Genomic DNA, 23,093 nt, shown 5'->3' on the forward strand with positions numbered 1-23,093 from the left:
TCTTGATGTAATTACAGGGGTTTAATAACAAGTGCTATTTAAATCATACATTGAAATATAGAAACGTGTGAGAGTACTTGATGCTAAAGGCTTGAGAGGTGGGCCTGTGCAAACATCACGAAGTTCAAATGCCCAAGTGCAAGGTCCTGCGCATGGGTCAGGGCGATCCCGAGCACAAACACAGGCTGGCGATGAGTGGATTGAGAGCAGCCCTGAGGAGAAGGACTTGGGGGTGTTAGTGGGTGAAAAACTAAATATGAGCCAGCAGTGTGCTTTTGCAGCCCAGAAAGCCAACCGCATCCTGGGCTGCATCAAAAGGAGCGTGGCCAGCAGGTCGAGGGAGGGATTCTGCCCCTCTGCTCCGCTCTGGTGAGACCCCCCCTGCAGTACTGCCTCCGGATCTGGGGTCCTCAGCACGGGAAAGACACGGACCTGCTCAAGCACATCCAAACGAAGGCCACAAAGATGGATGATCAGAGGGCTGGAGCACTTCCCCTGTGAGAATAGGCTGAGAGAGTTTTTGATGTCATACACCTGTTACCGAGTGGATAACTAGTTCTTCAGGTCTGAGTGTTTCCTGATTATTTTTTTTTTTCCCGCAAATATATGGAAAGTGTAAATTAAGCTCTGCAAGGCAGGAGGTACGTTTGCAATTTTTTGCTTGTGTTGAGTCCTATCGTGGCTCAAACTGTTGAATTTGTTAGGGAAGTGGAACTGTTATGATCAGAAGGCGTAAGACTGATCTGTATTGATGTTTTAATTATTGCTCATTGCCTACTTAGAAACAGACTATGTATTAAGCTGTAGGTTCTCAATAACTTTATAAGCTTATGGTTTAATACAGTGAAATAACTTATCCTTTTGTGACTTATTATTGGAATTGATCCATTTGACTTAATTGGAAATTCAGAAACAAATTCCACTGAGTCTGGTTTGTTGACTCCTGAGACAGTAGTACTTTAAGTAAGAAAACACTTAGTGGGGTTCGAATAGAGTTTAAAGTACTGCTTCCTTTCTCCCCCTTGCCTCTTTCCCCACCAAAAGCTGACCTTATGCATACTTAGGAGCAGAGGTGATTCTGGCTTTATTAACTTTATGAAGCTGCCTCAGAGAGCAAGAGTCATCATTCTGACAAAGTACAGAAACATAATGTGCCACTGAATTTGGAAGTTCTAGGAAGAGTGGCTTAATATGAGGGGCTCATGGGAATCGGGTGGTTTAACCCCTGTTCACCTTGTGCTTGCTTTTGTTCATCATATAACCATTTTCTTCTTTCAGTTCTTGCAAGGATGTATTTAAACATGTCAGGAGTCTTTGTGGCAAACTGAAGAGCAAACAGAGGGCTATTTGTATTAATGGGTGTTATGTGGAAAAGACAGAGGTATTCAGGGATTGTAAACAGTCATGAGGTTTTTTTACTTGTACGTAATACAGTTGTTTCTATTAATTTTATGTGTGCATGTGTATACCCATTGCATATGATATCCTAGTGGCTGCTTTTTTTTTGCATTAGCTTTATTATGTTGCTTACAGTTTGTTTTTCTATTGGCAGGTATTTAATTAGTCAAGGAGCACATGTAGGAGCTGTAAATAGTGAAGGAGACACTCCATTAGATATTGCTGAAGAAGAGGCAATGGAAGAGCTGCTTCAGAATGAAGTAAATAGACAAGGTAATTTTGAATATGGAAGGGTGGTGTTGTTTATTGGACACTAAAGACATATTTGAAAACTTATGCTAAATTAGGAATTTTAAAGTCCATTTATTTTCTAAAGAGGATTGTCAATACAATGTGCAGTGTTCGAGCTGTCTTCTAGGTGTTTTTACTCAGCCCAGCCTCTTGTGAAGAAGGAGGTCGGAAGTATTGCACCCAGGTGTTGGGTTGGATTCCTGCATTCACTTAACTCAACAGAATTGAGGTGGTATTCAGATACTATGGATGGTGTTCAGTGCATCTGGGATATAGACTTCCATATCCCAGCTTTAGACCATGTCTAAAGAGATTCCTGCCTTAGAGAGGAATGAAATAGGCACTTCTAGGGTGACTCAGATGTCAGTTTTAGGATGAGGTGAATCCAGCCCTAAGGTAACTTTTTCTTTTTGTTGACTACAAGAAAGCCTAGAATAACTAAAACAAGAGTAAGCAAATATACTGTATCCCATAAATCACCCTTTGTGTCTAGTTCTGACCTTTTGAATGCCCTTCTACAATGCCAAATGTCTGAAAATACTCCTTGGGAGAAGTAGTCTTAGACTGCACTTGTTTTAGGCCTGAGAACCTATTACAAACCTTTAAGTTCCTCACAGTTTTGTGTACTCTTCTGAGAGCACAATATAGGTGAGCATTCATGTAATAGTTAATGGATAGGTATCAAGTTTTGACAGTATCGTTTAAGAACGTATACCCTAAATTTATGCACCTTGCTCCTAGAAATTTGCTAGTACTGGCAGGGGGTGTCTTTGCAAGAGAAAATGGCCTTGAAAAGGTGTATTGATTTATTTTTCCCCCTCCTTACACTGCTGTTTTCTATGTTCAGGTCCTCAGGTGGGTTTTCCAGTGAAAGGTCTTTGAAAGTTTCTGGGTTTTCCATTCCACAGAGGAAAGAATATTCAGTTGTTGTTGACTGACCACCTTGAGTCCAATAGAAATGCACTGCTATCCCAGAACTCCCAGTACAAGAACTGGGGTGGTGTGGTCTGAGTTACATTATATATGTTGAAGGAAGATGACATTCAGTAACAGTAAACTAGTAATTGCTTCAGGCTTTGCCCTGATGTAATTTGTACGGTTAAACCCATTTAATGCCCAAAGCAAATAGTAAAAAGAAAGTGGATGACATGATATGCAGGCAAGTAAGAGATACCTACTGATACACAGAAGTAGACTGTAGATTTGACAAAGGCTTTGATTCAATTATTTGATAGTGTTAACGGAATTTTGATTAACAGTTCTTATAGTTAACACACAGAGACCATCAGATTAGATAGTTGTGAATATTTTTTTTGTCTGTACTACCATTTGTCTATTTTAATTAGTTTGGAAAAAACACAGTTGTTCTCTTTTCTAACAGTACTGTCAATCTTTCTGGAGAGTTGTTTCTGGAATGTGCCTCAGCCTAAATTCTTTAAGGTTGTTTTTGAAATGTTTGACTTTAATGATGGGATATACTAATTGCCTGTAGTAGTTCTTTGTAAAACTGTCATTATTTGAGAGGAGAACTCTTCCAAAATCTCTTATTTATATGTTACTGCTTTTTTAAAAAAATTATTATTTGTTACATGGGGTTTTTATGTAAATTTTTACAATGCAGAGATTCAACATTACATGGTAATTTTTATTCTTTTGCAAGTTTAATTATTTGGAACAGCCCAATTGTAAAATTAGCATTGGCAACCTAAACTAAATGCCACAATTCACTGAAAATTTCAGTGTGGTTTACATATTTCATATTTAAAGCTTACAATAAATTGTCTATGGTACTGTCTTTGTAAGTCTGAGAAGAATGTAGATGTTCCCACACTGTAGCTGTTAGCTTCTAAAGGGATAATTCAGGTTGTTTTAAAATACTAAGTTTCACTTGCTATGGAAAACCTATTTTCCAAGCATTCCTCTTACCTTTTCCTGTCAGTTGGCTTGCTGACTAGCTAAAGGATTTTCAGAAGATTGGTCTTCTCAGATTATTTGAAAAATATATTGGTGGAATGAGGCACCATGTCAGATGAGAAAGAACTTGCTAGGGCTGTGCTTCAGAGTGGTTTGACCTCCCTCTGCGGAGAACAGGAACTGGATGCTGTCCTGAAGAGTGACCACACTGTGAACATCCCTGACAGCATTCCTGCCTTCCTGGTCTTAACAGGACACTAAAGCCTATGGTTATATATATAGCCTATATATATATTATTTTATTTTATATATATTTATATATAAGTTTACACACACACACATATATATATATATGAATGCATTTATATATATTTATTCTACCTAGCTTGTTTTACTGTTAGACCACTTAGGAGTTTCAGTTTCACAGAAGCAGGGAAGAAAGCATGCATCATCCCTCCTGAATTTGTGCCTGAAGGTGCTTTTACCTGCAGGGATGAAATCATAGGAAATATTTAATGATTGTGGATGAGAATGGAATAGAAAGGGTATGAATCTGGATGTGAACTTGTAGTGTATGACTTATTAGATCATGAGGCAGTTGTCTCAGGAATAAGGTTTTAATCATGTGCTTTTGATGGCATCCTTAACTTGCATATAAAGTTAATATTATATACAGAATAATTATATAGTCATCGTGATAACTTGGAAAGTGCCTAATTCTGTGTATGTTGTGGCTAGAGAAGTTAATAGCTCTAAAATAGGAACTCAATTGTTTATCTTAATGTGGAATTACCACTGATGCATTGTGACAGTTTCATCTTTGATTATACATGTGGCCAAATGCAATTATCCCTCCAGCTTTAGCATTGCTCCTCATATAAAATAAAGTAGTGCCGCAGTTTTGATAATACGAGTTAATGTGGGGTCTGTGGAATGATCAGCCTTGTCTCAGTGTTACTGGTAGTGGAAGATCTGCCTATTTATTTTGAAAATAAACAAACCTGGATGCCAAACAATCTTACCTCTGTGTAGGTAAAACATGCAGTGTGAAAATTGAGTAGAGGTTTTCTGTAACGTTCTTGCCTTGCAGCCTTTCTATGTGTATTTGTTCCTACATTCATTATAGTTTCATTTTTGTGTTAAGTTAAGTTAAGGCTGTGAGTATGGCTTCCTACATACTGACAGCAGCAGCCAGAGTCGTTTGGTGGCAAAAGATTGCCTGGAAAGATCAATCAGGTTCATGGTGATTTCAGATGTGTTTAAGTGATGACATTTGATGTTTGTTTCTGTTAGAAATCTGAGGAGAATCACCATATTAGTTCACCTTTTTTGCTGCTTTTGCAGACCTTCAGTCTTTGTAGAAGTTCAAACAGAGCCTTCCACTTGTGCAGCCATTCAGCCTTCTACAGATCATCAGTTTGTTTGTAATTATGCCCAGTTTTTACAGGTATCGAATTATATTTTAAGGACATGTCTAACTATAGGACAAAAAATGGGAGCCTCTGGAGACACTAAATTCACAGAAATAAATTGCAGAATACAACAAAATTCAGCTCTATGGGGCATTACAGGCTTAATAGAAAGAAGGATTTGCAGTGTTGGCTCATCCTATTTTAGCATTCAGACTCCAGTGCTAAATTGGAGAGGAGATGGTCGGTCATCCAAATTAATCTTCTTGATTTACAAGTTCTGTCATAAGGAGCGTTGCACATGAAAGAAGAGAGCTTGTATAGTATTATTATCCGATGTCTATCTTTGTCAGTTATTCTGATCTCCCTATGCGACACTTCTAAATTGTGACCCTTGGTTCAGGCACCTTTTCATGTGTCCTCTAGTGTGGGCCACAGATCCCCAGACACGGCCACTAGTGTTCTGCTGAGCACGGTGGGACCCTGTTGGTCTAAAGGACTATGCAGTAATTCTGAACGAATGGACTAGCTGTCCTGTAGGCGAAGCCATAGCACTCTGATAGTAAGGAAAGCATTTTTCTACCCTAATCGTCAAAGGGGAATTATTGACTTAATTATTTTTTAAGCTTAAAACCTAGTTCAGTTTTATAACTATATATTTATATCTCTCTTTGTGAGAAGGTAAATTACATACGCACTCAGGTAAGGTATAAAGATTTTTTGACACAGTTACAAACACTTCACAAATAGCAAAACTAGGTGTTTTATGGAAATTATTCCAAAGTAGTGCTGAACAACTATTCTTTTTGCATGCCATGTGTTTTAACTATTTTGTGTGTTATACAAAAAACCTTCTCTTAGGACCTGTTCTGTTGTTTCTCCTTATGGGCCAATCCCATGTATATAGGTGCCACTGCAATCCACGTAATTCTTTATCTTCATTACAAATATTATTATTTACAGTTTCTTGGTATGATCCCTTGTGTTTCCACTCTGCAGTGTTTCAACATACCATAGTTGTGGAAGTTGTGTTTTGCCAGTAGTGTAAAGTTTTCGTTTGCACTGGTGAAAACTAGTGGACTTGAGAGAGATGTGGCTTTAGTCCCAGCCAGCCCTGGCCAGTTTTAAATGTTGCCTCTTTTCAGGTCTTGAGTAGGGTTAAGTGGTTAAGTGTAATGGTTTGAAGCGATTTTTTTAGCTGTTTATCATCAGACGTCCTCTTAAAATTATTTTTAACTGCTTAAGCAGTTATTTTGAATTATAGGAAACATTCTCAGGAGGTGAGTTAGTGGGGAGAGGTGACGTGAGGTGAATCAGGAGTTAATGATACAGTGTGGTAGCTATTGAGTAACTACCAGAGAGATCACTTCTTCTTTTCCAAGGAGAAGCAAATGTTCCTCATTCTTAATTATAGGTAAATGTAATGAGACTCTCAGATGTATTGCTTAACTCAGCTTTGTTTATGTGGATAAAATGCGAACTATTACATTTGTATATAAACATTCACTACATGAAGTAAAAAGCGGGTTGATCTTCCATGCAGTATCTATAAAACATGCCTTTATATGGCTGAGGAGTCCTGAAACAAGATTCAGCATTTAAATTTATGCAGAATTTCATTAAATGCTCACTGAACGACACCCTGTTTTCAGACCTGTTTGGAACTGTTGAAGAACGCTTGTTGATCAGAAAAAATGAGAGCATTTAGCAATAAATTGTTAATGATTTAGGAAGCTGTTGGACTGCCAGAGAGGGTAAGTGTCCTGGTGGTGTGAGGGAATGAACGCTGGGGCTGAAGCTGGGCTGGGAGGCAGCGCATTGCCATCTATGGGCCGCAGGAGGAAAGTCTGGGAAACGCATGATGAGCATTTTCTTCTTCCCCGATGCTTTAATAGAGTCTGGAAAACAAAAGCAAGGAGAAAGGTCCGTACAAGGTATAATAAAGGCTGTTCGCATTCCGCTTTCTGTAGTTAATAATGGGAATTGTATTTAGCTTACCTCAGAGAGCAGCTTTTTTTCGATGACACCCAGCATAATTCCCGTTTTTGTGCCAGTTATTAATGGGGGATGTTTTGTTTAGATTGGCAAGGTTCTTGTACTTTCTTCTGTTGAGGTATGATCAGAAATTTACTGTCTTGTAAAATAATGTACTGATGCAGCCGTTAGTCCTCTGCAGCCATTATACCTTGTTTGGGCTTCAGAAATGCAATTGTTTGTGATATTCGTAGAAGTCTATATTCAGTATTAGTTACTTTTTCTGCAAAAGCATTGCTATTCTATCATAATTCTCTAGGCCTTTAGGCATACCTGGCAAGTATGTTTAGACATTAACCGTTAGAAGTTCAAGGTCAGGGTTTGGAAGGAACTTTTTCTCTATTCTTCCTTAATACAAAAGTGCCTCAAAACAACCAGCCACACATATGAACAGTTTTACTCTGATAGGAATTTACATCGGATTCTTCAGGTGGAGAAGGTTACTCATGCTGATAAGGATTCACAGTTAGACCTTGGGCATGCAAGAAGAGGATCGACATAAATGTGACTAACAGATGATATGTAAACTATTTATTTGCATAGTAGTGTTTTGCAGACAACACTGACATGTAAATGACTGTACTCTAGAGAATTATTTTCCCAGGATCTGCTGATCTGCACTGCTGTGTTGTTCTGAAAGGCAAGCAGATGCAAAGGCCTGAGGAAGTTACAGTTTGTGGTAGTTCACACATCAGTATGTAGGAGCCTTCTGGAGGAATGGGAATATGTGATTATCAATACATTATTGATTCAGAGTTCCTGGTTTTCATTCTTCATATCTGTCAGAGTTATAAAGATTATTAGATATGTAAAATTTAATCTCTGTTCAGATTTATTTAGTCGTGGGTTGTCTTGACCAAGACAGTTTTAGAGTTTTCCATGTGTTCAATTTTTACAACAGTTTCTTTCAGACAAGCACATTTTAGCTTTTTCCTCTGCTTCCTTTCCTTCAACAATCTTTTGTATCTTCCTGATCTTGCAGACTTAGCCTCCAGATTATGGGTTTTCATCAGTTTCTGATTAAATGTAATTCTATTAATTTCTATTAAATTGCCAAGACCAAAATGATTGTTTTAATCAATTGAGTGGATGAGTCTAGGAGTTAGGTCAACTGCTTAGAACACTTAATGTATAACCTGCTATATTTGTAGACAGGGAATATCTGTTATGGTGTGAATTGACGGAAGAATAACAACAAAGAAGTGAACTCTGTTGTAGCACTGTCATATGCTACCGCAAACCAAACAAATGGCATGTTATGTTTCCAAAAGCACGTAGTAATTACATTCCTTCTTTCTGCATTTCAGGAAATTTTGATTTAGGCTTGTCATTTTCAAGGGTTTTCTTGCTCTATAATTGGGGAATTGCAGCATCTGTGAAATACTAATTCATACGTAACGTAATAGATATATCAGTCTGCTCTCCACTGCCTTAAGGGTATTTCAGCAGTGCCAGTAAAATTGCTTTCTCTTTGCCAGTTTGTTGCTCTGGCTTTCTAGTTGCCAGTGGATTGATAAGAGCTTGATGAATTTGTTTTATTATAATCTGTTTTATCACATTTTACACAGTAGCATGATGCATTGCACTATGTATGATCATCTCTATGTTATCCATGTCTTTTCATTTCACAATGTTAGTAATTTCTTTAATGAAGGCCACTTCATCCCTTAGCTCAGTTTCTGCTGCGTGTCTAAATGGGCAACAGTCAAGTTGTATTTCATTTGGTTTCCATATTCTGGGAATTCATTCACCCTGTAAAGGATTAATAGCTCACAGTTTCTTTGAAGACATTAGAGCCTCAAATTGCTGTTCATTATAAAGACTTTGAAAATTAATTAAAATTAATTAATTATGTAGAGTAGTTTTGAAAAGAGATGTCCGAGCTTTGCATAGTCTTGTTTGCGGTCTGCTTTAGATTGTTGTGCTTTGATTAGTTGGACAGTTAGGAGAGTTAAGTGATAGAAGCAAAGTTGCTGGAGAAAAACGGTTTGGGGACAGATGAAGCTTCAGCAGGACGTACTGAAAGAAGGCAGAATTAGGTATGAGTCAAGGAGCACCTATCTCAAGTGTTTTAAAAATCATCTTAACTTCTGTTTTATAGGCTATAAGGCTGTTGAGGTTTGTGGTTTTATCTAGTAAATCAGTACCTGTTTCTAGATTTCACTTGGTTTTATTATGTCCGAGTTAATGCTTTGCTCCATGAGAAATTAAAAATTCAGAAGGCAGAAGAACAGTATGTATTTCCCAAGTCTCTGCATACCAGTGTCTAAGACTTAGACAAATCATATACATAATTTTGCTGAAGGTTGGCCCACTGATTTTCTCTTAGAGGTCAACCCAGGTACAATTTGTGCTCTTCATGAGTACAATTCCCGAGTCTCTTTTCCTCACAAAGTTGTCACTGTTAGGTCAGCATAGGTAGAGCAATGCTTATGTATAGTTCTCTTCAAGACCCCTTTCCTGCTGTGTTCTTTAGGTCACTCCATGTGGTACTAATTAAAAAATGCTTGCAAATACATGCTTTGCTTTGCCCATTCAGGGTCTGGGTTTTTTTCAGTCTCTTTAACTTGATGTGTATACTTGTAAATGTTATATTGCGTTTCTTCCTTTTCATCAGCGTATGATAATTTTGTGTGAGATGTACTATAAAAAGTTTTCCGTGTTTCTGTGTTTGGTTTTTTTTTCCTGAGATATGAAGGGAGATTTCGAAAGGCTTGGCTATTTGAGTATAAGCTTTGTGTTTCACAGTGATAGAAGACAAACCAGAGATTCTTTAGAAAGTATAAAAAAATATAGCTCCATCTTTCTTATCATCAATGTTGAGAAGCTAGGCTGTTCCTCTTCCCATAGATATCTCCTTGTAAAAAAATTGTAGCTGTTTTGTACTTTCTACAGATATATCAAACAAGACTTGTATTGTGGTGCTGAGAAGGTTAAAATATAATTTTTCTCTTTTTTTAACAGGTCACTTCAGTGATTATTACTGTATTGGTAGACATTCTTAAAATTGAAGAGCCAGTTTTAGTAGCTTCCCCCCCCCCCCCCCCCCCCCCCCCCTTCCCCCTTTGGGAGAAAAATGCATTATGGATGCAAAGTGTCATGGAATAATGGATGTTTCCATAACCTCTTGGTATTCATCTTCAAAAAGATATTTATATCTAACCGTGAACATTATTCATATTGTTTAGCTATTATTTTATTGTATCACATAAACATGCTATACATAATATACATATTTGTTACATAATTGAAGTATTTGAACTAAAATATTTTGTGTCCTCTCTCCCTGTCTGAATTAGGGGTTGATATAGAGGCAGCTCGAAAAGAAGAAGAACGAATAATGCTAAGAGATGCAAGACAGTGGCTCAACAGTGGCCATATCAATGATGTCAGGCATGCAAAATCTGGTGGTACAGCACTTCATGTAGCTGCTGCTAAGGGCTATACAGAAGTCTTAAAGTAAGTGTGGTTTAAATGGATGTTTTTCATATTTGATTGTCTTGTTGATATAATGCTGCTTGGAATTGATAGGATTGGACACTTCTGGCTTTTAGGGCTTGTATCTTGGGAAATGACAATCTCTGGAACTATCTTTTCCTCAAAGCTTGATTTTATATTTTCAAACACTCATAAATTATGATGCTGTTAGCTTTCTACATGAAGTCATTCAAAATATGAACACAGTGTACATATTGAGCCTGAATACTTATTTAAAGAAGAAAGTTGACAAAAAACTTGCCCTGTTTCTGAAGCCAACTGTGTAAACAAGCTTAATACTTTTTTATAATGCCAGTTAGCATTCTGGTTGATGCATATTTTCAAGACACCATATTTATTTGCATACATAAAGAAGAGTTTTATGCTTCTAGTAATCCAGAGTCTAGTAATCCAGACTAAAGGTTTTTAGACCTAAAGAACAGAGAATTTAATTTTGCATTTTTGATACTGTTGTTGAAAATCATGACTCTTGAAATCTTTCCTGGAAAGCTTCATGCTTTTGGTGGCTGCTAATTCACAGGTAGCTTTTCATTAATACAGTACAAGTATATACCGTAACAGAGGTTTAATTTGTTTTTAACCAAAGCTCTGCTTTTATTGAAGTAAAGCATACTTAATAATACATTGCTTTACTGTGATTGTAAATGTATTTGACTGCTTTAGCAGTTCAAGGAACACTTACATATTGTAACATGAATGAAAACGAGCACATACCCTGACTGTGTAAGTATTGCTACCTTTAATGTCTGCAGAGCCTTGTAATGCTTTTTCAACACAGAAGCTGAATGACAGAGCTTTTCTAATCATTATAACCATTACATACAATGTACTGAATGGGAGTTCTGCTTCAAAAAACCCTGATGCTTCAACATGATGAAGAGAAATTATTCTGCTGGAAAAGAATAATTTTTGTTTTCGAATAGCATGTGTCTGTAAAGGATTTTTGTCTATAACTGGGGCTTTTTGAGCTGTCTCAGTTGTTGTCTTTTCTGTAGTCCAGTCCATGTACTTTTCCTAGGAGGGGAAAAATACATTCGCAGGCAATTTTCATGATGGCTTCAAATTATCAAAAATGTGTGCTCTGTGTAGGATGCAAGACTGCAAGACTTTGCAGCAGAGCATGTGTGAAAGTTGACGCATTGGAGAATATTACTATACATTTATTGGATCTTGAGAAACAGAGAGAATTTTTTGAGAAGAATACTTCACCGTTCTGTGATTTTTAATAATTATGGACAGTGTTTCAGAGAGCTGATAGCCCTTTCCACAAAACTGTTTGTCAGGTTAAGTGTCCGTTGTCACTTTGACACTCACATCAGAACCATGCTGAATTTGAGTGTTGAATGCAGGCTGAAAAGCAGGTCCTCTATTTCAGGACCTGCTCAGAGAGCAGTTGAAGCATGTGAACACTAGATCATTACAACATCAAATGTTAATGACAGGAGGAGGTGCAAGTTTCAAGCAACTAATATTAGAATAGGAGGAGGTTTTAATAATTTACTAGATAAGAACACTGTAACAATTTTTGACATTTTACAGCTCTCCTTTCCTTAAAAGGGCTTTTCTCTGTTACTTCACATGTAGAGAAAAATATCTAACTGTATAGAAACAGTGGACTTTGAATGAAGAGGAAGTGAATAAAGAAGAAAATGGAAAAGGCTATTTTTCTTGAATTTTCATTAAAAATATATATACCTCCTGAAAAATGAAAAGGCAAATGTTCTGTGAGGAAATAAAATTAATCACTTGACAAAAGCCCAACTAAAATATGTATGATGAAAAAGAAGAAGGATATTATTGTAATTTTATAATTTTATGACAATTTATTTATCCCTGTCAGCAGTGTCAAGATCTAATTCTTTTAATTTCTTTAGGCTTTTAATACAGGCTCGCTACGATGTAAATATTAAAGATTATGATGGCTGGACACCACTTCATGCTGCTGCTCACTGGGGTAAAGAAGAAGCATGTCGCATTTTAGTGGAAAACCTATGTGATATGGAGGCTGTCAACAAAGTGGTAGGATTTTTATGTAATCCTTGTCAAGATACAAAGTTCTGGTCTCTAAAGTGACTTTAGAAGCCAGGGTAAGAAAAGTGATGATAAACTGCTGTTTACTGTACGTGGAGCTTTATATAATGCATGTTTTGTCAAAACAGCATGTTTGTGTTCAAAACTAAATACTCTGATTGTCTAAATTAATTTCTAGGCCCACTTTGTGCTTAGTTCTACATTAAATGATCCATATAATCTTTGACACAGAAATTCAAAATAGAATGAGTTTATTGACATTTCAGAGGTACAAAATTAGTGACTTGACAGATTGTATACAGGTTTCATTTGATCACTGAAAACAATGATTATGCCTTTGGGTAGTGTTTTAACTCTTAAAATCAGCTTGTGTTGGCATACTAAACAGTTATCACTATATGCTGGTTTGGGTGTGCTGGAAGAAACTTGTAGGCGTCTCTGGACTCCCTGGGCATAACTTGAATGCTTCCTAAGCTATATTTCCTCAATTTTGACACAGAGGCCTGCGTAGCTTGCTGGCTTTGCAAGATCTTGCTCCCAACAGTTATAAATATATTCATGATTCACATAGGCATCACAAGGATCCAAAACTTTTCATTCAACTGTGTAAGTGCTGAAGCTCTCTTTCTTCTCTTTGCAGTATGTTTTACAGATAGATTCTGATCTGCTTCCAATTTCTGTCAATACTGTATATGTAAATTACCTGCCCAACTTTTGAGATGGATTCTTCATTGAATTTTTTCATAAACTTTTTAAAATAAATTAGGACAATATGCAGATATGGATCACAAACTAGCAAGTATATACTCCACATAAGGGCAAAACCACTGCTGCTTAACATTTTTAGTCTTTGTTGACTTTTTCTTCCTTAGAAAATGAGGTGGCTTGTAATAAAATCAATGAAATCTGGAATTAAATTTGAAATAGCTTCAACGCTGTTTCTCTATAATGCTTAGAGAACTTCCAAGTATGAGCTGTATAACTGCATTTTGTATCAGGCAGTCAAAAACTGATGCAATTAATTGAAGCCAGTTTATCAAGTTGTCTGTTAGACTTTTTACTGGGGTTGTGAAAATATGGAGGGTGGTATTCCAGAGATCACTCTCATGAAAGTATGTTCAACTCATCTTGGGCAAGAATAAGAATAAAGGAGGTACAGGGAGACACAAGCTGTTTTATTTGGTGGATGGGCTTCTCTGTGCAAGCTAGGAGAGTTTTGCCTGTTGTGTTCTTAAGTAAGCTAGTAAGTGTTTTTGCTTTTGGAGATAAGAAGATTGAAAACTCCTCTGGATTTGGTTTCAGTTGTAGGTACTTAGTCTCTCAGAGAACTCAGCCATTATTATTTCAGCACTTGACTTTAGGTATTAACTTTTATGGATTGGATTTGGATATAACCTTCCAACTATAACAGTTTTTTGCAAAGTGATTTTTTGTGGTCCAAGTAGGTCTAACTCATATTTTTTGGAAATAATCCCACTTAATAGCTATCTAAAAGTAGAAGGCCAGATTAAAAACTGTAGTCATAATGCAAATACAAACTTGAGATAATTTTTTTGTTTAGTTTCCAGGTTAGTGCTGTGTAATACTAAATGGAATAGTTCAAATGTCAGAGGACCTCAAGCTGTTTTGGGTAATGCTTGTTGAAAGGTGCACGTGCTTCTGCTGTACGGTCAGAAGTTTTACGGATGTGAAAATTAGTGATTTGAAGGTCCATCCTTTCTAACCAGTTAAGATAGCCTTCGCAGTGTAATTAGGAATATGTTTGCCTTAGTTAACATTTTGAGAAACTGATATAAGCAGAGACAAATATGATTTGTCTTTAATTATCTTTATAAGCTGCTGTGACCACTTCTAAATGACAGCTCTGTCTTTATTGCTCGTTATCATACAGAAGTACTTACATGACTGATCTTGTCATGATCCTCCCAACATTTCAGTATGTCTGCCCAGCGTCTTGATGCAGCTGCATTTATACCAGTGGATCTAGGACTTTGCCTAGATTCCCGCCTTCTTGTATTTGAATGCAAACTTCCAAATACAAAACATTGTATTGCAATATCAAAGTAAGTTAGGCTTTCTTTGTGAAACTGTGTGAGCTTCAGCCCTTCCCGTCTTCAAGTAGAGACGACGAAAGGTAATTTTCAAAATCTTCATCAATTCAGGCCTTAAAGATAGAATCTCATGTCCTGTGGGCATCTGGTCTAGTTGAGAATTGCAGCTACTATGTAGATGTAAGATGTGGCAAGCTGAAGAAATTCCAGCTGACAGCATTACTCTGTGATAACGAATCACATGATGATCTGTACATGTCCCATGGAAATCATACACTAAGGGGGGATACAAACAAATGGTTGTACCAGATCTTTTCTAAAATGAAATGTAAAATGTAATTACAGTTTTACTATAAAAATGTGAAAGCATGACTACTTAAATTTAGTATAGCTTGCTTAAATAATTTAAACTTTAAAAAATCAAGCTTATGGTAGTCTAAGATGGACAGGATACTGAACTACTCAGGATCCATCCATACAACTGCCATTGGAATAGTTGTTTGGAACTAATATTGTGAAAATCATATTCTTTCAATCTGCTTTTCCTTGATAGTGTTTTTTTCCTTCAAAGGACAGCAAAATTTTATCGAAGTCATGTTTTTATCTCTTAAAAAATGTGTTTACTCATCAGGTATAGATGTTTCAGTTTCAGTTCCCCCAAAGAAGTAATATTGCAAAATTCTTTTCAGCTACTGACAGACTAACAGTTTGTAATAGAGCTTGGCTTATACTTTCTAATTTCTCTCTCTGAATGTGCTCCTTACCTGTATCGTCATGTGACAAGGCATCGTAATCCATTATGTTTAAATTCTGCTCTACAATTACGGTGTTTTACTTCTTCCCCTTCTCCAGGGGCAGACAGCGTTTGATGTTGCAGATGAAGATATTCTAGGATATTTAGAAGAATTACAAAAGAAGCAGAATCTGGTAGGCCTTTTGCATATAAAGAGATACATAGATATAGATATATAGATATAGATATATGTTATACTTTATTGTACAAATGATTATGGTATACAGCTCAGAGCAGCACATAGATTAAAAACAAAGGTTTGATTTGGAGCTTCAATTCAGGTAATGCCACAGTCATCTCAAAAGATCTTTTATGCCCTTACTTGGTCAATTATGGTGACCAAAAAGCCTTGGAAGAAGGAAGGTGCTCTTCTACTTGCCTTGTCCAGTTGGCATTTTATGATCTGAAGCATCAACAATGAGCAACTTACTTGGAATAACAGTTTCTGAGATTTTAGAATTTTGAACTTTAACACTTTGAAAGCTTATACATATTTTAGTGTTTGTAGCAGTTAGTGAAGATTTCCCTCCATTTATAATTTTATCACACTGATACCATTCTATCAATTTAACTGCATCATTCTATATGTTTTGAAGCTTCATAGTGAAAAACGGGAAAAGAAATCTCCCCTGATTGAATCCACAGCCAACATGGATAATAATCAGACACAGAAAACATTCAAAAAGTAAGTAAACTAGGAAAAATTGTAAGCTCTTAATAAAAAAGATAACTTTACAAGCTGTCATAAAGTCCTACTTGATAGGCTTTAGTAAATTTTTCTGGACTTAGTAAGTATTTTTCTTTTCAAACTTAGCAAGGAGACCTTGATTATGGAGCAAGAAAAGAATGCATCTAGTATAGAGTCTCTGGAGCAAGAAAAAGCAGATGAGGAAGAAGAGGGAAAGAAGGATGAATCCAGTTGTTCTAGTGAAGAGGAAGAGGATGACGACTCAGAATCTGAAGCAGAGACAGGTGCGTTATTCGGAGTATTGTCTTTCTTTAAGTTTTTGTTTTATAAATTTACTTACTAAATATCACATGATACAGAGTTAAGTATCTTAAGTTTCACTTATTCTTCTGCATTTCACTAAGCTTCCAATCATTTTAAAGCAAGTTTTTATATGCCTGAAGTCAAGTCATAACAAGAGATATCAAACAGATGTCATTACTGGTGCTATTTAGGTTAAAGCTATTAAATTACTTATTTGATTGGCTACTAAACAATTGATACTTCTAATTCATTAGTTGGAATAATATAAGCCTTAAGTAGCGTGTCAGAAAACATTGAAGAAGTTAGAAGATCAAATCAGAAATGAAGGCTTCATAGCAGTGTTTGTATGTAAAACTGGTAGAGAGATTGGAATAGGAGAAGTGCAAACATACTCATTTGTTCTTGCCATCCTGAAGTAACTGCCAATTAATCAGGCAATCTTGGCTCAGGTAGTCATAAAGTAATGGTGCATATGTTTTCAGTGTGTACTGAAATAAACTTTTTAAGGTGCTATTTTAATGTTAACAGTTACTTCATATACAACTTCATTTCAAAAGGAATGTTCTTTGAAAAGTTTGGAATTCTATGCAGAGAAACATGTTACTCCAGACTTCTCTCTTCAGTGGAATTTTTTTTTTTCTTGAACAGTTATCAGAGTCTTAAAGCAAGTAATGATGTAAGAACAGCATAGCATCTTCTTCTTTCAAATCAGAAAATGTCAGACAATCAGTGTTTAAAGATGTATGTTCAATCCAAATAAAGAATTTTAGAATTACAGTGCAGCAATACAATACATAGACACAGATGTCATTAGAAATATCTTGTTAATATTTTATACTTACAGTTTTTAAAATAAGTAACCCTTTTTAGTGAGCTGTCAGTTCTCATTTTAAAACATTCTTTCTGATTTCTTCACCTGAAAAGGTGAGACTGAGAAGGGATTTTAGAGCTAACCGATATATCATAAATATTTAACGTAGGCAGAAATAAAAATAAGTTGCGAAACCAAACTGTCTACTATGGTTTAATAATTTTCTTATTTTGAAATAAACCAGCATTTCAGTGTTAAGCTGGAAAAACCGTCTGTCAAACTTTGTCTTTCACCTTAGTATACTTGCATCCCTTATTTACAGAGACTGAGCTTTGGTAAACTCAAAACACTTGTAATATGTAACGTGTAGTAATTTCTCAGTCACTGAGCCAACTGTAATGTCTCCTGAACTTTATGACTCTGGTAACTGTGTTCTCTTCGTTACCAGTAGATAGTTTGTGCCAGGAAAATTTGACTGTGACACAAGAATTAATTTATGTAAACTTTGGGTTTTTTAATATCAACAAGGCTTTATCATACTTTATTTGGCAAGCTAGACTTTAAGCTTTTCCCTGTAGAGCCGCATCTCTAAATTCAAGCTTGTACTTTCCCTTTTTCCCATTATTCAGCTTAAGGTAGTTTTCTAGTGAAAAATCTTAAGATTATAAGCAGCATTCTGGTTGTAAAATACTTTAATAGTGTTCAATAGTCTGAAGTACTGGAAACTGTGATTTCTAATCTATTGGGATATTTGAAATGTTTTCCTAAAACTTACATCCTTTTTCATTGATTGTATGAGAATACAGTTTAAAAATAAATACATTTCTGTCTGTAAGACCAAGAAGGGAAGTACGAATATGAAACTAGCATCTCCTAAAGGACAGGGAAACAAGCTGAAAAAGAAATTTTTCAGCAGTTTAGGTTTTTTAACTTACTTTGTTTGAGGTACTTTGATGTTTTTTGAAAGTTAGTCAATATTAGCTCAGTCGTGCATACAACTATGTTCTCGCTGTCCTTGAAATAATTTCAGAATACAGTTGTGAAAAATTCATTTTTCTCCTTCCATGTTTTCACTCCTGATAACTTTTTCTGTATATATTAAAGCTGTATTACTCATTTGCAAATTTCCAGCAGATCTGCCTGTGCATCATCTCAAATTGTAGTCAGTCCACATTGCCTTATTGAACTTTTTATCACCATGACCTAGAAGTTTACCACGATTTTTTTTCACTTGTGTTGAAAAAGAGCTTTCCATTAAGTGCACAGTTAGTCATGTAAGCTGACTTCTTTATATTTGTATTTGATTACTGCATAAGTAATTATTCAAAACATCTGTTCATCTAGGTCCGTAACTGAAACAAGTGTGTAACAGCAATACCATTAATTACACGAGTTCCAATCATGGATTGGTACTTTGTGGAATTTGAATGTTGGATGAGAGAACACTGTGTGAAAACATTGCATACTTTCGAAATTAACTGCTCCTATGCTGTATGGGTAGTGTAGACATAAAGGTGTGTTTATAGTGGGGCCAAAACCAATGGGGATTGAACCCCATGTTGCTCCATACTGCACAGATAGGATGTAGCATCCCACTTCAAAGAATGTCCAATTTGAATAAGTGAAACAGAAGTGACGTGTAAGATTGTAAAGCTCAACCAAGTGCAGTGACAACAGTTGTTGTAACACAACCATGACATTTTCTTTCTGTTTGTGTAAGAGGGATTAAGGTACACAGACAAAGGACAGAGGAAGAAATGTGGGCAGGGAGGACAAAGCAGAGGTGGGTAGAGTAGGTAGACAGTGAAACTTAGGTAGGAAGAATGAGGGACAGAGAAGGAATGAAGCAAATGGAAAGTCAGAGCTCTGGAAGGCAAGTCCCTGCCGCAGCTCATTCTAGTGGCCAGGATCCCTGGCTGGGTTCTCTGTGCACTTAATTATTTCTTTGCACTTAACATACACAGTTATCCGAGAATAAATGTTTTACTTTGAATTAGCATCTTCTGTAGTTCAGATTGACTATTAGATGCCAACATACCTCCTACTGTTAAATTTTGTGGTCATTAGCCATCTACTAAAATATAGGCTGTCTGGGAAGGCTGTGGAATCTCTGTCTCTAGAGGTTTTCAAGAGCTGACTCATCAAAGCCCCAAGCAACCTTGTCTGTAAGCAATATTGATGCTCTTTGAGCAGGAGGTTGAATTAGGTGACCTCCTGAGGTCACTTTCAACCTGAATGATTCTGTGGTTCTGTGTCTGCGTCTCTGAGTGTTTAACACTTGCTAAATAACAGAAAAAAAAGTTACATGCATGACCATTATGGAAAAAAGGTGGACCTAACTAAGATACAGGTTGGGAGGGAGGGGGAAAACACTGAGGAATAAATAATAAAATGCTGTTCAGAAAGTTGACTGTCAAATTTCTTCAAAAGAAATTCAACTCTCTGTTGTAGAAGTGAAGAAATTGTGAATGAAAAATGAAAATTAAAATCCTGTAAATATTTTGCAGATAAAACTAAAACCTTGGCAGCTGTAACTAATAATGCAAATACCACAAGTACACAATCAGCATCGGTAGCTGTGACAGCGCCTTCAGTAGCTGGTGGCCAAGGAGCACCTACATCTCCTGTTAAGAAGGTAAAATAAAATACCTTTCTTGTGATTTTAGATTTCTGATCTTCTGTGTAAGCATACTTTTTTTTGATTCTTGTATAAGAAGTGGATTGGGTTATCCAGTGGATTGATGAAAATATGCACAGATTCCTAGAATATTTTGTGTTTTTCTACAGAAACTGTGTTCAATTTTTTTAAGTTTTGAATGGTTTTGATTTTAAACAAGTGATTTAAAATACAGAACTACAAAACAGCTGAACATAAGATCCTATTAAAAAAGCAAAAATCTGTTGCACAGTGAATGGAGTTCTTGTTTTTCTGAAGCTAAACTTCATCTTTTGAAAGTCTTTTCTATGCCAGACTGCTCCAAAATTTTTAGAAACTACAGTTCTAGTGTTTCTCTGTGCCTATATTTGTGATGCACTTAAGGCAAGGGAGGCAGGTGTGACTAAGGTACTTTCAGGAGTCTTCAGAAGCATTCAGCTAGTGCTTAGGTGCAGAAGTTGAAAATGGTACCTGAAATAACTAGTAGAAAGTGCTGTAGATCTCAACCCTCATTTCAGTATGGTTAGGACCTCATGGAAGAGCTAGAAAGTTGGGACACATGACTTACTCAATGCACCACTCAAAAACACACCTAGCAAAGCCATATTGCATACAAGAAACTTTTTACAGCTTGATGTGAAAAGTTAATTGGAATTAATTTAGTTTTGCTTGTCAAAGGGAAGATATGTATGCCTGGGGAAGAAAATTACAGTAGATACTGCATAGTCAGAAGGTGGTATACAAGTGAAACTTTTAGAATATCAAAGCAAACTGGATAGTAAGCCAGAAAGGCTTCATTTGTCAAGCATTACAGCTCTTCTATACAAATCACAATCAAAGCATAACCATCTACTGATGCTTCTGAAAAGTGTGTTCAGGAGAAATGGTAGCCATGATATACTGAAGCCACAGTAGAGAGGGAAGACATACTGCTGGGTGAATAGTATGTATTGTATTTAGTTCCCAGCATCTTATTGGAGTTATACTTTCATATTCGCAATAGAACCTAATGTCAATTCATCATACAAAGTATACTTTAATGTAGCAGATGCAGGGAATATATTGCCCAACTGCATCATATTATGTGATACTGTACAACAGGAGTACAGGATACCGTAAAACCTCCCTGATCCCAGCTGCTGCTTTACAAAAATCATTGTGACTGACGTCCACGAGATTTATCTCAAAAAACCATGAGACCAAAAGGTGAATTGTGGGCACGGCTTACCAGCAGGAATGACTACTGTTTCCCCTCGCTGAGCTTTGTGGCTGGGCAGACAGCTAGATTCCAGGGTGATTTTGTGACCTTAATCTAAACATTTCCTGCTGGCTCAATAAGGAATTACGGTTCTCTGTCATGGGAACTGCATTTGCACTGCTCAGGAGCTGTGCAGAGCTCAAGAGCCACAAGTTTTCCACACAAACCACAGCAAATGCATGAGGGAGGGAAGACACTGCAAGTAATTGCTGGTTTGCTAACTGTGCCTAACTGGAATGAATTCAAATATATGGTGTGAATTTTACTGCAAGGAAATAGGCCTACTTTATATAGTTTATTTTTTGAAATCACTTCAATAATACAAGCATTTGTGACAGTTGATTACTTGTTATGGTACGATATGATTAGCTGATGTGCTCTCCACCAAGTTTTTTTACTACACTTAATTACCTTCGCACGGTGGAGATTCTAAGATACCTAACACTTCAAACACTTAATTTTTCTTGTGATTTTCTGAACTTCATCTTGAAGTCAAAAGTTTCCTAGCTTGTCTCTTCCCATCAATTTATTTCGTATTGTGCAAAAGCCTTCTAAGCTATTTGACCTTCAGCAATAGGACGTTACCAAATCATTGCTAGCTGGGGTGTGGCTTGATATTCCAGAGTTGAATGAACAAATAGACATAATTTTTTGGTATGTGATTAAATGACGATGTATGGAAGGGAAAAAACTTTTTTATAAGAAGAAGAAATAAGATTTTAAGCTGAATGATAAGCTTTTATAAATCATTAATACACTGGCATTTAGTTTGTTCTTATTTTATTATGCAGTAATTAATGGCTTATCTTTGGGTCTTAAAGGTAAAAGGTGGAGGTTAAAAGTAACTAATACTATATGTGAAAAATTCAGGGCCTTCTGTAGCTACAAAATAAAGGCACATTTATATCAAGACTGATCATTTTGTAACATAGCACATATGTGTGATCTAGAGAAGCAGTTGCAGCTCATATCAATGAACAAAAAGGCTTTAAACTGTTTTTACTAATGAAGGTAAAACTGCACTTTATGTGTGATCTTGCACCTACTCTTGCACCTACCTTTTCAGGTTTGTACTATTTGTGCTACTGCAGCTGCTCTTCTGCTTTTACACCATAGATAGCCAAACTATATGTTGCTCACAAGTGGTGCAGATGCAGTGTACTAAGCTTGAATTTGGGTTTTCTTCAGTCTATATGTCATTCAGTAATGCTGCTTTCTCTCTGAGGGCACTGAAGTAGGGCGAATTTGGGAGTGAAGGTATGGGTTTGATAGCTACGCTAGCATGGGATGTGATTAAGGGATATGAATGAAATAAGATAAGAGGTATGTTAAGGTGAATCTTCCAGTATTCTCAACCATATGAGGATTTAGGCCATGGACCTTATTAGGTCAGCAGGCTTTGCTGTCCTCTTCTATGCAAACTGTATTTCTGTCTCTGAATTAGCTAAACATGCTGTGCTGTGTTTAATAAGAATCTGTTACTAAGGTTATAAGTCTCTTACTGCTTTTTGGTATTTTGTGCTGTAATGAAGAGCTACATAACATAAATGTAGGAACAAACTATGTGGTTTTAAAACAACCTTTTGTTTCTATTTTCCATTCTTTCAATCTTCATCTTTGTCTTGTCTTAATTGGCTTTAGTATGATTTCATTCCTCCTATCATGCCTGTCGTGGAGTCAGTAGATCCTGCATCATGGAGGCAGGGCTTGCGCAAAACTGGCATTGTTCTTGTGCCCAATAAGGGTGAAAAATCTATGGTGAGGTTCTGGTGTGCACAGGTTTGTGTACAGATTGCAAAATAACATATTTAATCAAAATGTTGATACTGGATTTGCATGTTTCTAAGTTTGCATCTCATGATCACAGTGTGTATTACAAAGTGTGGGTTTTTCTAAGCTAACTTTTAGAGGAGTAGTATACCTTGACCAGTCTTACATTTCTTATCTCATTAACTAAT

The 23,093-nt window shown here is 36.4% G+C and overlaps 1 protein-coding gene across 6 annotated transcripts in view; it reads left to right on the forward strand.

Moving 5' to 3' along the window:
* Window positions 1-23,093, forward strand: part of PPP1R12A (protein phosphatase 1 regulatory subunit 12A) — a 127,555-nt gene that overhangs the window by 66,730 nt on the left and 37,732 nt on the right. For all 6 annotated transcript variants that reach the window (XM_030002621.2, XM_030002623.2, XM_030002624.2 and 3 more), the window contains 7 exons: window positions 1,553-1,671; window positions 10,346-10,505; window positions 12,419-12,563; window positions 15,479-15,553; window positions 16,016-16,104; window positions 16,234-16,391; window positions 19,729-19,856. In XM_030002621.2, the coding sequence (XP_029858481.1) occupies window positions 1,553-1,671; window positions 10,346-10,505; window positions 12,419-12,563; window positions 15,479-15,553; window positions 16,016-16,104; window positions 16,234-16,391; window positions 19,729-19,856 (874 nt within the window). The remainder of the gene's footprint in view (window positions 1-1,552; window positions 1,672-10,345; window positions 10,506-12,418; window positions 12,564-15,478; window positions 15,554-16,015; window positions 16,105-16,233; window positions 16,392-19,728; window positions 19,857-23,093) is intronic.

Source organism: Aquila chrysaetos, chromosome 26, assembly GCF_900496995.4.
Source record: "Aquila chrysaetos chrysaetos chromosome 26, bAquChr1.4, whole genome shotgun sequence".
Classification (NCBI taxonomy): domain Eukaryota; kingdom Metazoa; phylum Chordata; class Aves; order Accipitriformes; family Accipitridae; genus Aquila; species Aquila chrysaetos.